The 13383-nt window shown below is 44.2% G+C and overlaps 1 protein-coding gene across 6 annotated transcripts in view; it reads right to left on the reverse strand.

The window, feature by feature from the left end:
* Positions 1 to 3385: 3385 nt before the first annotated feature.
* The window catches only part of LOC115198110 (suppressor of hairless protein homolog), a 66778-nt gene continuing 56780 nt past the window's right edge, over positions 3386 to 13383 (reverse strand). For 5 of the 6 annotated variants that reach the window (XM_029759797.1, XM_029759801.1, XM_029759802.1 and 2 more), the window contains 8 exons: positions 12378 to 12543; positions 12008 to 12182; positions 11429 to 11569; positions 7574 to 7686; positions 7027 to 7167; positions 5367 to 5522; positions 5039 to 5142; positions 3386 to 3941 (listed from right to left, as the gene is read on the reverse strand). In XM_029759797.1, the coding sequence (XP_029615657.1) occupies positions 3617 to 3941; positions 5039 to 5142; positions 5367 to 5522; positions 7027 to 7167; positions 7574 to 7686; positions 11429 to 11569; positions 12008 to 12182; positions 12378 to 12543 (1321 nt within the window). In that variant the 3' untranslated portion in view covers positions 3386 to 3616. The remainder of the gene's footprint in view (positions 3942 to 5038; positions 5143 to 5366; positions 5523 to 7026; positions 7168 to 7573; positions 7687 to 11428; positions 11570 to 12007; positions 12183 to 12377; positions 12544 to 13383) is intronic. The other variant, XM_029759798.1, reaches the window with a different exon arrangement.

Genomic DNA, 13383 nt, shown 5'->3' on the forward strand with positions numbered 1-13383 from the left:
CAGATGGCCAACCAACCTGCAAAAATCCATCTTTACAAGAACATTGATTGTTTTGAACATGAACGGTGTACACGAACAAACACACTTTGAAACGGAACGAGTCTCGCTCACCGATCCATTGTTACAGACTATACAGCTGATCGTGAGCACACACGCAAACAAGCTGGTGAAGTAAGTGGTCAGGCATACAAAACCCCAAGAGACACGACCTGTATAATATTGCTGTACGTTTCTCTAAATATACATCTTCAATAATACAGCCTACATCTAGAAGGCCTTGTTACTTCTAACAGAAGACTTGATCACCATAAATACACTGGCTGGGTTTGACTACTTTCAGACAGTGACATAATTGTTTTGTTCGGTCAAAAACCACAGGACGCTAGTTAAAAGGCTTTTAAATGAGTCACAGTGCTCACAAGACAATGTCTCTAAAACAGAGAAAACACGAGTGCTGTGATGATGAAGTAGACATACAGTACCAGGCAAAACAAATTATAACACCTACTCATTCAAGGGTTTTTCTTAATTTTTTTACTCTTTTCTACATTGTAGAATAATTGTGAAGACATCAAAACGATGAAAAAACATCTAGTAACCAAAGATAAGTATTATACAAATCAAAATATATTTGAGATTATTCAAAGTAGCCACGCTTTGCCTTTGACAGCTTTGCACACTCTTGGCATTCTCTCAACCAGCTTCATGAGGTAGTCACCTGGAATGCATTTCAATTAACAGGTGTGCCTTCTTAAAAGTTAATATGTGTGTAATTTCTTTCCCTTTTAATGCATTTGAGCCAATCAATTGTGTTGTGACAGGCTAGGGGTGGTATACAGAAGACAGCCCTATTTGGTAAAATACCATCATTACTTTAAGACATGAAGGTCAGTCAACGCAGAAAATTTAAAGAACTTTGAAAGTCGCAAAAACCATCAAGCAGGACCGTCACAGGAAAAGAAAACCCTGAGTTACCCCTGCTGCAGAGGTGAAGTTCATTAGAGTTACCAGCCTCAGAAATCTGCATTTAACTGCACCTCAGAGTTCAAGTAACAGACACATCTCAACATCAACTGTTCAGAGGAGACTGTGTGAATCAGGCCTTCATGGTCGAATTGCTGCACAGAAACCACTACTAAAGGACACCAATAATAAGAAGAGACTTGCTTGGGCCAAGAAACACAAGCAATGGACATTAGACTGGTGGAAATCTGTTCTTTGGTCTGGAGTTGAAATTGGAGATTTTTGGTTCCAACCACCGTGTCTTTGTGAGAAGGTGAACGGATGATCTCTGCTACGATACGCCATCCCATCTGGTTTGCCCTTAGAGGGACTATCATATGTTTTTCAACAGAACAATGACCCAACACACCTCCAGGCTGCGTAAGGGCTATTTGACCAAGAAGGAGAGTGATGGAGTGCTACATCAGATGACCTGGCCTCCACAATCACCCAACCTCAACCCAATTGAGATGGTTTGGGCTGAGTTGGACCGCAGAGCGAAGAAAAAGCAGCAAATGTGGGAACTCCTTCAAGACTGTTGGAAAAGCATTCCTCATGAAACTGTTTGAGAGAATGCTAAGAGTGTGCAAAGCTGTCATCAAGGCAAAGGGTGGCTATTTGAAGAATCTCACATATAAAATACTGTTTTGGTTATTTCATAGTTTTGATGTCTTCACTATTATTCTACAATGTAGAAAACAGTAAAAAATTAAGAAAAACCTTTGAATGAGTAGGTGTGTCCAAACTTTTGACTGGTACTGTAAGTGTTGTACTTTTACACTGAACAGAGTTTGTTTTAACAACAAATCCTCCAGAACGCTGATCGTATGTATGACTGTGTCACTGCATCAAAAACACACTAAGATAGCATTATGGGATATGTTGTCCAATGAAACAACTTCCTGTAACGAGTCCAGGTGAAAAATATACAGGTTAGGACAACGTGATAATTCCATTGGGCAGCGTTAGAAAACAAACAACTTAATTGGACTAGTGCCGTTGCTAACTAGCATAGCTGGTCCCATTGCTGTAAAGAGTTATGGGATATTAGAATCCCTTTGTCATCTTAGCTCCTAGTAATGAGCAGAGATAAGACAGACTGTTTTTTTCCCCACACAGGTTCTTTCTAGTTACGTAAATGAAAAGGGCAGGTCGTTGGAAGGGTAATGTTACTCTTTGACATTTAAGTTAGCGGTAAGGCCACATCGAATTGGAAAGGTTTGTCTTTTCCGTTTTCTAAAAACCAATGAAAGTTTTAAATGCCACCAGAACTATACACAGGAAGACACCAAGGCCTGGTAACACAATATACTGACTGACAGATTTGAAGACGTCGCTGGACACTTCTGTGGCGACCAATACAGCAACATGATCTCAACTTTGGAAATGTGACATAATTTCAGTTGACTGTAATAATATTACTGCACTAAGGCTACCATTTCATTTTAACGACTAGACTCATTAAATGTGTGTGAAAATGACTAACTATTTTGTTGCTGGAAGTGGAAGTCCAGTTTTTTTTACATTTGAAATAAATGGAAGAATTCACTTCCCCATGGCTCCATGTGTGATGTACAGACATGTGGTACTTTCCAAAGGAAATGTAGCTTGTAGCGCACATAGTATTGCAGGCAAGGCAGAGGCGTTGCTTAAAGCTTTTCTTTTTAAAGACTTCATAAAAAAAACTATGAGAATACAAAAATTAGGCCCGCTGAGGTTACTCCCTAACACAAAACAAACCATCGGTTAGGTAAAAAAAAATAAAAAAAATCCAAGACTAGCAAAGTATCAAAAATTCAACGTTCCGTCGAAAAGACCGAAAGAAGCAGGCATTTGATGGAGACAAGAAGTAAAGGTAGCTATAATACACATGCCAGGTCGGGATTTGGACAACAAAAAAAGCCCAAAGCTCGGAGGAAGAGAATAGAAACTATTTGGTAACAAAAGTGTACTATATGTTTCATACAAAAAAGGTGAAAATGTACCTTTACTGAAGCTTATACAAGATCCTTGGTCCACAAAAACGATGTTATCTTCATAACATTTTTATATATATATGTGTCCCACTATGTCCACTCCTCGCTCTCCCTCCAACAACGATACATTTCGTCCCTTTACAGTAACATAGACGACTAACACGACAAAAAAAAAAAAAAGAGGGAAAAAATTAACAGAGGGAGGAAAAAAACCGCACAAACTCGACCTTTTTCTTAACGTACTATACATGTGGTGGATGTATAGTTGTTGAGGTCTCCGTTAAAGACACTGGCGCGCTGAGCCAATAGGAACTCCCTATTACACAGCTCCAACACCATAAACCGACAGGTATGTCCCTTACGAATCACAAGAGGGCAGCGGTAAGGAGTTCACACAGTTTCTCTTATTTCCACTGGTTGACAACTTTTAACATCGTTCCTATCTTTGAGTTCCTCCTTTTTCCGTCCGATCAATTTTCAATTTCAGCTTCTTTTGAATCCCAAATCAATATGCAGCACTTTTAGAGAGTCAGTTTACTTCATAGTCTTTTTACAATGTGGTACATTTTGCTCTCGAGGCATATTGTGTGTGTGTGTGTGTGTGTGTGTATAAGAGTGTGTGTGTGTGTATGTGTGTGTTAGGACACCACGGCTGCGGCCGTGGAAGAGGATGTGACTCCTGCGTTGTTGGGGCCGTAGCTGTTGTTAGCGTCGCTGTTGTTAGCGCTGTTGCTGCTAGCCGTTAGAAGGCGGTCGCTGCCAGCCCGTAGGATAGCTCCGGCGGCGTTGCAGTGTGGCCGCGGACCGGGCTCCGGCGTATAGGTGAAGGTGAGCGTGGTGGAGTAGATGATGCCGTCGTTTCGTACCAGCGTGACGGGAACCTGCACCGGCTGGCGTACCCAGCGCCAGCCCTCGCGGAAGGCAGAGATGTCGGGTACCACGCACAGCATGCTCTCCGCACACCTACACCAGCAAGCAGAGAGGAGAGAGTCAGACAGGCTTGACTCAAGCTATCTGGGTTGAATGCCTCGCTGTGTGCCGACCTCACTGTTGACTAAAGAAACAAAAAAAGGTAGGTCATGTAAAGATCGCACATCAGTTGAGTATTGTCTTTCATGGTCCTTCGAGCAGGATTTGAACAAATGACTTAAGTATACACCACTGATAATATGGATCCATCAAGCACTATGTGAGGGTCACGTTTTCCATAGTGTCTATGATTGGTGAGCCTCAGAACTTGTACAAAAACAGTCCTGTAAAACCTCACTACGATACACACATCTCACACAAATGGGTCAAATGGGGATCGTGGCGTTCTCAGTCAACATTAGGGCCACTCACACACCATTCTGCAGCTGACAACAACCTCAACGTTTCTCCCAGCGGGGTTTTAAATCCAGGGTGAATCCTACTGTTTATTACAGTACAACCATGGAGCTCTTTCATCTGTTCTAAAGACCTCTCTCTCTACCTCCATGGGTGGCAGACATAAACACTGGGTCGCTAATTCATCTAGAAAATTCTACACGAAAAAGGAAAAACAGTACCTTTTGAAGAATGTTTGGCATAGCCTAAAGGGTGTGCTTTGAAAATGGAAAAATCTGAGCCTAAATTGAATTCACGTTTGTTCAGTTAGTACTCATAAGCCCAGAACATTGACTTGGATCAAAGCACGGCTGTAATCTGTCTGGGTTATCCCCTGGTTAGTACTCATATAGAGATTAGAATGAGTAACAAGGTCAGACTGAACAGGAACATCCTCTGCCCCTTTACAGAAATGTGTATCTCATAGATAAAACTAATTCATCGTTTGTAGCCGTTTCAGTTTGACATTAGTAGAATGAAATAGTGTTTCTGATCGTAAATCCTTTCTGTCTGGTCAAACTACAGTATTCAAACTACAGTATTCTGTCTGGTCAAGCTACAGTATTCTGTCCTAAACAGGTTTTGTCTGGTTGGCAGGAAAAACTTGACAACTTTGGGAAATGTAGCATAATTTTGCACGGCTGTATTGAGCCAGCCCACAGTTGAAAGGAGCAATGAGGTGTGTCTGTCAGTACCTGTACATGGTTTCTGCCTCCACGTCTCCGAACCAGACCCTCAGGTTTGAGGTGAAGTTCTGTCCCGTCAGCTCCAGCATGGCCACATCCCCACCCCCGTTTAGCTAAACACACACACACACACACACACACACACACACACACACACACACACACACACACACACACACACACACAATACAACAAAAGCGTAAATGTTTTTGACAGAGGAAGAGATGGAATGTGGTAAAGAGACTAAAGGGTGTTTGTCTGGAGCACTGCAAGAGTAACAAATTGTTGTTTATAGGAATGGAGTGTGCATGTATATCTGTGTGCGTCCCTCACTAACCTGTAAGCTCTCGACTACAGGCACGGGGGTGACAGGCGAGTGGACAGGGCCCATGCCCTCGTAGAAGGTGTACTCAGCCTTGTCCGTGCTGATGATTGTCCAGGACGCTCCGTCGTTGATCATCTCTTTGTTTGGTTCCTTTGGGCATGGAGTGGCCTGGGACACACACACACACACACACACTAAAGGGAGCTGCTAACGCTTCACCGTATTTCAGATATAGATCGATAAATAAATGAATATAGCTGTGTGGTATGAATCTTAGCTGTTTCTCTGGTGATCTCTGGTGTAGAGATAACACCTCCACAGGGAGCCTATTACACGTCACCCTAACGCTATATTAACTCTCTAATCCGTCACCCTAACGCTATATTAACTCCCTCTAATCCGTCACCCTAACGCTATATTAACTCTCTCTAATCCGTCACCCTAACGCTATATTAACTCTAATCCGTCACCCTAACGCTATATTAAATCTCTAATCCGTCACCCTAACGCTATATTAACTCTCTAATCCGTCACCCTAACGCTATATTAACTCTCTCTAATCCGTCAGTCTAACGCTATATTAACTCCCACTAATCCGTCAGCCTAACGCTATATTAACTCCCTCTAATCCGTCAGCCTAACGCTATATTAACTCCCTCTAATCCGTCACCCTAACGCTATATTAACTCCCTCTAATCCGTCACCCTAACGCTATATTAACTCCCTCTAATCCGTCACCCTAACGCTACATTAACTCCCTCTAATCCGTCACCCTAACGCTATATTAACTCCCTCTAATCCGTCACCCTAACGCTATATTAACTCCCTCTAATCCGTCACCCTAACGCTATATTAACTCCCTCTAATCCGTCACCCTAACGCTATATTAACTCTCTAATCCGTCACTCTAACGCTATATTAACTCCCTATAATCCGTCACCTATCGAAGATGGAATCAAAAAGGGGAAGAACAACCTCTTAGCAAAACAAAGACTGAATTATTCCATCAATGGGGACCTGCACAGAGCACTGACAAGGGTTGCCGACCATTGCCAGGTGGGATCTGATCAACAACGTTAAAAAAAAATATATAATTTATTATTTAACCTTTATTTAACTAGGCAAGTCAGTTAAGAAGAAATTCTTAATTACAAATGGCCTACCCTGGACGACGCTGGGCCAATTGCACGCCGCCCTATGGGACTCCCAAACATGGCCGGATGTGATTCAGCCTGGATTCGAACCAGGGAATGTAGTGTCGTCTCTTGCACTGAAATGCAGTGCCTTAGACGCCTGCGCCACTCGGGAGAATTTGAAGATTGTAAACTGGGTATTACCGTAGGAACCAACTAATGTTCACCATCCAAGAATACATTTTCTCACAACATCATTCTGATTGGTTACTGCAAATATGGGGTTAATTTAAGTAGCCTCAACGGGTAATGGAAGGTAGCCTCAACGGGTAATGGAAGGTAGCCTCAACGGGTAATGGAAGGTAGCCTCAACGGGTAATGGAAGGTAGCCTCAACGGGTAATGGAAGGTAGCCTCAACGGGTAATGGAAGGTAGCCTCAACGGGTAATGGAAGGTAGCCTCAACGGGTAATGGAAGGTAGCCTCAACGGGTAATGGAAGGTAGCCTCAACGGGTAATGGAAGGTAGTGTCTCACTCACTTGAAACTGTATGATCCTCTCTTGGGAAAGGCACAGGTACATGCGCTCTGTGTCCTTCAGGTAGAAGGAACACTTGTGCAGCTGGGAGACGGGGTCGTCTGCATCCAACAAGGCCGTCTGCTTGTCCACCTTACGGATGATCTGACACACACAGACAGGCTGGGGTTTAGGGTTTAGTTGCTTAGAGTTCAGTGTACAAATAACATTAACTTTCATTAGTGCGTGTGTGTGTGTGTGTGTGTGTGTGTGTTGGTAATTTAGAGAAAGAGTGAGAATATTAACATAAAAGACATACAAGACACAAAAATAAAAGTTCTGTGAAAAGCGTGGAGAGAGGAGAGCAGCCAGCGTGGAGAGAGGAGAGCAGCCAGCGTGGAGAGAGGAGAGCAGCCAGCGTGGAGAGAGGAGAGCAGCCAGCGTGGAGAGAGGAGAGCAGCCAGCGTGGAGAGAGGAGAGCAGCCAGCGTGGAGAGAGGAGAGCAGCGTGGAAAGAAACGTGGAAAGAGGTGAGAAACAGACGTAAAAGAGAGTGAAGTGGTGGGTAGTACCAGGCGTGGCAGGGCCATCCCGGTGACAGAGCAGACCAGTTTGACCGTCTGTCCATAGTGGATGTAGCCATCTCTCACAGTGAACTCCTCTCCTTCAGACTCCTCGTCATCCACTGGGGAACAGGACACACAACATTCATCTTATGTTCCAATAGCACATACCCTTACAGTGAGTATAAACCATTTTAGGGTGGAAATGTAACGTCAGGCGAGCCTCTCAACAATCCACTTTAAAACAAAGCATGATACTGTCATTTACCCATACAGTGCATTCAGAAAGTATTCAGACCTCTTGACTTTTTCAAAATGTTGTTACGTTACAGCCTTATTCTAAAACTAATGACATAAACAAATGTCCTCATCAATCTACACACAATACACCAATAATGACAAAGCAAAAACTTTTTTTTAGATTCCATAAAAATAAAAAAACAGAAATACCTTATTTACAGAAGTATTCAGAGCCGTCGCTATGAGACTCAAAATTAAGCTCAGGTGCATCCTGTTTCCATTGATCATCATTGAGATGTTTCTACAACTTGATTGGAGTCCACGTGGTGAATTCAATTGATTGGACATGATTTGGAAAGGCACACACACCAGTCTATATATAAGGTCCCACAGTTGACAGTGCATGTCAGAGCAAAAACCAAGCTATGAGGTTGAAGGAATAGTCCGTAGAGCTCTTAGACAGGATTGTGTCGAGGCACAGATCTGGGGAGGGGTACCAAAAAATGTCTGCAACATTGAAGGTCCCCAAGAACACAGTGGCCTCCATCATTCTTAAATGGCAGAAGATTGGAACCACCAAGACTCTTCCTAGAGCTGGCCGCCCGGCCAAACTGAGCAATCGGGTGAGAAGGGCCTTGGTCAGGGAGGTGACCAAGATTCCGATGGTCACTCTGACAGAGCTCCAGAGTTCCTCTGTGGAGATGGGAGAACCTTCCAGAAGGACAACCATCTCTGCAGCACTCCACCAATCAGGCCTTTATGGTAGAGTGGCCAGACGGAAGCCACTCCTCAGTAAAAGGCACATGACAGCCCGCTTGCAGTTTGCCAAAAGTCCCCCAAAGACTCTCAGACCACGATAAACAAGATTCTCTGGTCTGATGAAACCAAGATTGAACTCTTTGGCCTGAATGCCAAGCGTCACGTCTGGAGGAAGCCTGGCACCATACCTACGGTGAAGCATGGTGGTGGCAGCATCATGCTGTGGGGATGTTTTTCAGAGCCAGGGACTGGGAGACTAGTTAGGATGGAGGCAAAGATGAACGGAGCAAAGTACAGAGAGATCCTTGATGAAAACTTGCTCCAGAGCGCTCAGGTCCTCAGATTGGGGCGAAGGTTTACCTTCCAACAGGACAACAACCCTAAGCACACAGCCAAGACAACGCAGGAGTGGCTTCGGGACAAGTCTCGAACTGTCCTTGAGTGTCCCAACCAGAGTCCGGACTTGAACCCGATCAAACATCTCTGGAGAGACCTGAAAATAGCTGTGCAGCAACACTCCCCATCCAACCTGACAGAGCTTGAGAGGATCTGCAGAGAAGAATGGGAGAAAATCGCCAAATACAGGTGTGGCAAGCTTGTAGCATCATACACAAGAAGACTCAAGGCTGCAATCACTGCCAAAGGTGCTTCAACAAAGTACTGAGTAATGTTTGTCATTATGGGGTATTTGTGTGTAGATTGATGAGGGAATAAAATGCAATTTTAGAATAAGGCTGTAACGTAACAAAATGTGGAAAAAGTGAAGGGTTCTGAATGCTTCCCTATGCACACGCACACATTACCCATACACACACATTAACCATACACACATACACATTACCCATACACGCATACACATTACCCATACACACACACACACATTACCCATACACACACATTACCCATACACACACATTAACCATACACACACACACATTAACCATACACACACACACATTAACCATACACACACACACACACATTAACCATACACGCATACACATTACCCATACACACACATTAACCATACACACACATTAACCATACACATTACCCATTACCCATACACACACATTAACCATACCCATTACCCATACACACACATTAACCATACACATTACCCATACACACATACACATTACCCATACAAACCATAAACGCACACATTACCCATACACACATACACATTACCCATACAAACCATAAACGCACACATTAACCACACACGCACACATTAACCACACACGCACACATTAACCACACACGCACACATTACCCATACGCACGCACGCACGCACGCACACACGCACACACGCACACACGCACACACACACACACACAACCCATTTGGGGTGCCAGCGTAGCCTAGTGGTTAGAGCGTTGGACTAGTAACGAAAAGGTAGGGAGATCGAATCCCCGAGCAGACAAGGTAAAAATCTGTCGTTCTGCCCCTGAACAAGGCAGTGAACCCACTGTTCCTAGGCTGTCATTGTAAAATAAGAATTTGTTCTTAACTGACTTGTCTAGTTAAATAAAGGTAAAAAAAATATATTAAAAAAAATACAAAAAATGAAATTTATATAAAAAAATGAAATATATACATACTGCTCAAAAATAAAGGGAACACTTAAACAACACAATGTAACTCCAAGTCAATCACACTTCTGTGAAATCAAACTGTCCACTTAGGAAGCAACACTGATTGACAATACATTTCACATGCTGTTGTGCAAATGGAATAGACAACAGGTGGAAATTATAGGCAATAAGCAAGACACCCCCAATAAAGGAGTGGTTCTGCAGGTGGGGACCACTGACCACTTCTCAGTTCCTATGCTTCCTGGCTGATGTTTTGGTCACTTTTGAATGCTGGCGGTGCTTTCACTCTAGTGGTAGCATGAGTTCTGCTCCCTGCAACATCCTCCAGCATGACCGGTTTGGCGGTGGGTCAGTCATGGTGTGGGGTGGCATTTCTTTGGGGGGCCGCACAGCCCTCCATGTGCTCGCCAGAGGTAGCCTGACTGCCATTAGGTACCGAGATGAGATCCTCAGACCCCTTGTGAGACCATATGCTGGTGCGGTTGGCCCTGGGTTCCTCCTAATGCAAGACAATGCTAGACCTCATGTGGCTGGAGTGTGTCAGCAGTTCCTGCAAGAGGAAGGCATTGATGCTATGGACTGGCCCGCCCGTTCCCCAGACCTGAATCCAATTGAGCACATCTGGGACATCATGTCTCGCTCCATCCACCAATGCCACGTTGCACCACAGACTGTCCAGGAGTTGGCGGATGCTTTAGTCCAGGTCTGGGAGGAGATCCCTCAGGAGACCATCCGCCACCTCATCAGGAGCATGCCCAGGCGTTGTAGGGAGGTCATACAGGCACGTGGAGGCCACACACACACTACTGAGCCTCATTTTGACTTGTTTTAAGGACATTACATCAAAGTTGGATCAGCCTGTAGTGTGGTTTTCCACTTTAATTTTGAGTGTGACTCCAAATCCAGACCTCCATGGGTTGATAAATTGGATTTCCATTGATTATTTTTGTGTGATTTTGTTGTCAGCACATTCAACTATGTAAAGAAAAAAGTATTTAATAAGATTATTTATTTCATTCAGATCTAGGATGTGTTGTTTTAGTGTTCCCTTTATTTATTTGAGCAGTACACACAGACACACAGACACACAGACACACAGACAGACAGACAGACAGACAGACAGACAGACAGACAGACAGACAGACAGACAGACAGACATATATATATACACACATACATACATACATACACATTGCCCTTACACACATTTTTACAGAAAAAGCGTGTGTGTGTGTGTGTGTGTGTGTGTGTGTGTACGACACTCACACAGGTGAACGTAGAAGGCACCCCATTGCTGGGAGCTGGCGTGGAAGTTGCCCCCCTCCACATGTAGGTAGCGCGTGCTGACCGTCTGGGACCGCAACCGGTTGAACAGGGCCACCTTGGTCCCCGATGCAATACACACTGCAGTAGGAGAGACACACACAGAGAGAGAGATAAAGAGACCACACTACATGTAACAACCACAATAACATGTCCCGGGCTGGGTGATAACATGTGAGAAAAGGGGAGAAAGCAGCCACAAAACAACCTCTACAGCTACTTAAGAATATTGAACATTGGGTCATTTTCAGGCATCAGTTGTCATCTGGTTTGAGAGCTGTAGCGCCCTCTAGCTGCAAGACCGGCTAACTTTGTTGAAGAGCAATAGTAGCATTTTGAACGGTAGATATGAGCATTGTTTAAACACGATAGAATAGTTTCAATACACATCGTGTTAGAGCAATGATTACCTCAAGGAGAGGAAGGAAGGATGCCTTTTGAAAGCATTTGAGCTGGGCCCTATGAGTGATACTGACATGTAGATTTTGTGTGTGTGTGTGTGTTGGCGTTTGTGTGACTCACGGTCTGCATTCTTCAGGGACTGTTTCTTCTTGGAGGGCTTGGAGATTACTTTGATCCTCTTACTTAGGAAGACGCCGATGTCGGCGCTGTTGCCGTAGAACATCTTGACCGACAGCATGAAGTGCTTTCTCTTGTCGGAGTCTGATATGTACAAGGTTTTGGCTGTGCAATAGTTCTGAGTGAGAGGAAAATATGAAGTCAGGCACCAGTTAGTCATTTCTTTGGTGAGAGAGTGAATGAGAGACAGAGACAGAGAGACAGAGAGACAGAGACAGAGAGAGAGAGAGAGAGAGAGAGAGAGAGAGGTGAGTGGGAGAGGAAGAAAGGGAGGGAATGAGAGAGCGAGAGAAAGAAGTGTAAAGGACCCTACCTTTCCCTCTATGTTGAGCTGCTGCATCTCCTGGTCACTGTTTCCTATCCCTATAAAGGCACAGGGCTGAGCCTCCTGCTCTGAACAGCCCTCTCTCTCCATCTCCTCTCTCTTCTTCTTCCAGCCAGAGCCCATCAGGTAGACACATGGGGGTGGACAGAAGAACCTGTACACACACACACACACACACACACACACACACACACACACACACACACACACACCAGTATAATTTACATACACTGAGTATAGCAAACATTAGGAACCTCTTCCTAATATTGAGTTACACCCCACCCCCCCTTTAGCCCTCAGAACAGCCTCAATGCGTCTGGGATTGGACTCGGCAAGGTGTCGAAAGCATTCCACAGGGATGCTGGTCCATGTTGACTCCAATGCTTCCCACAGTTGTGTTAAGTTGGCTGGATGTCCTTTGGGTGGTGGACCATTCTTGAAATACACGGGAAAATGTTGAGCGTGAAAACCCAGCACCGCTGCAGTTCTTGATACACTCAAACCGGTGCACCTGGCATCTACTACAATACCCCGTTCAAAGGCACTTAAATATTTTGCCTTGCCCATTCACCCTCTGAATGGCACACATACACAATTCATGTCTCAAGGCTTAAAAATCCTCCTTTAACCTGTCTCCTCCCCTTCATCTACACTGATTGAAATGGATTTAACAAGTGACATCAATAAGGGATCATCACCTTATCAGTCTGTCACGTAAAGAGCAGGTGTTCCTAATGTTTTGTATCCTCAGTGTACACACCACTGCCCAGCCTACACACACATCAAATGATTAGTAGCTATAATACTGTACACACACACACACACACACACAAACGATAGAACAGTCTGGAATCTACTCTGCTCTGGTCGGTCCAGAATTTTCAAAAACATGTCATACTGCATGTTAGACTTCCTGCCACTAGATGGCAGTGTGACATACTGCATGTTAGACTTTCTGCCACTAGATGGCAGTGTGACATACTGCATGTTAGAC

This window comes from Salmo trutta, chromosome 8 (assembly GCF_901001165.1).
Source record: "Salmo trutta chromosome 8, fSalTru1.1, whole genome shotgun sequence".
NCBI lineage: Eukaryota > Metazoa > Chordata > Actinopteri > Salmoniformes > Salmonidae > Salmo > Salmo trutta.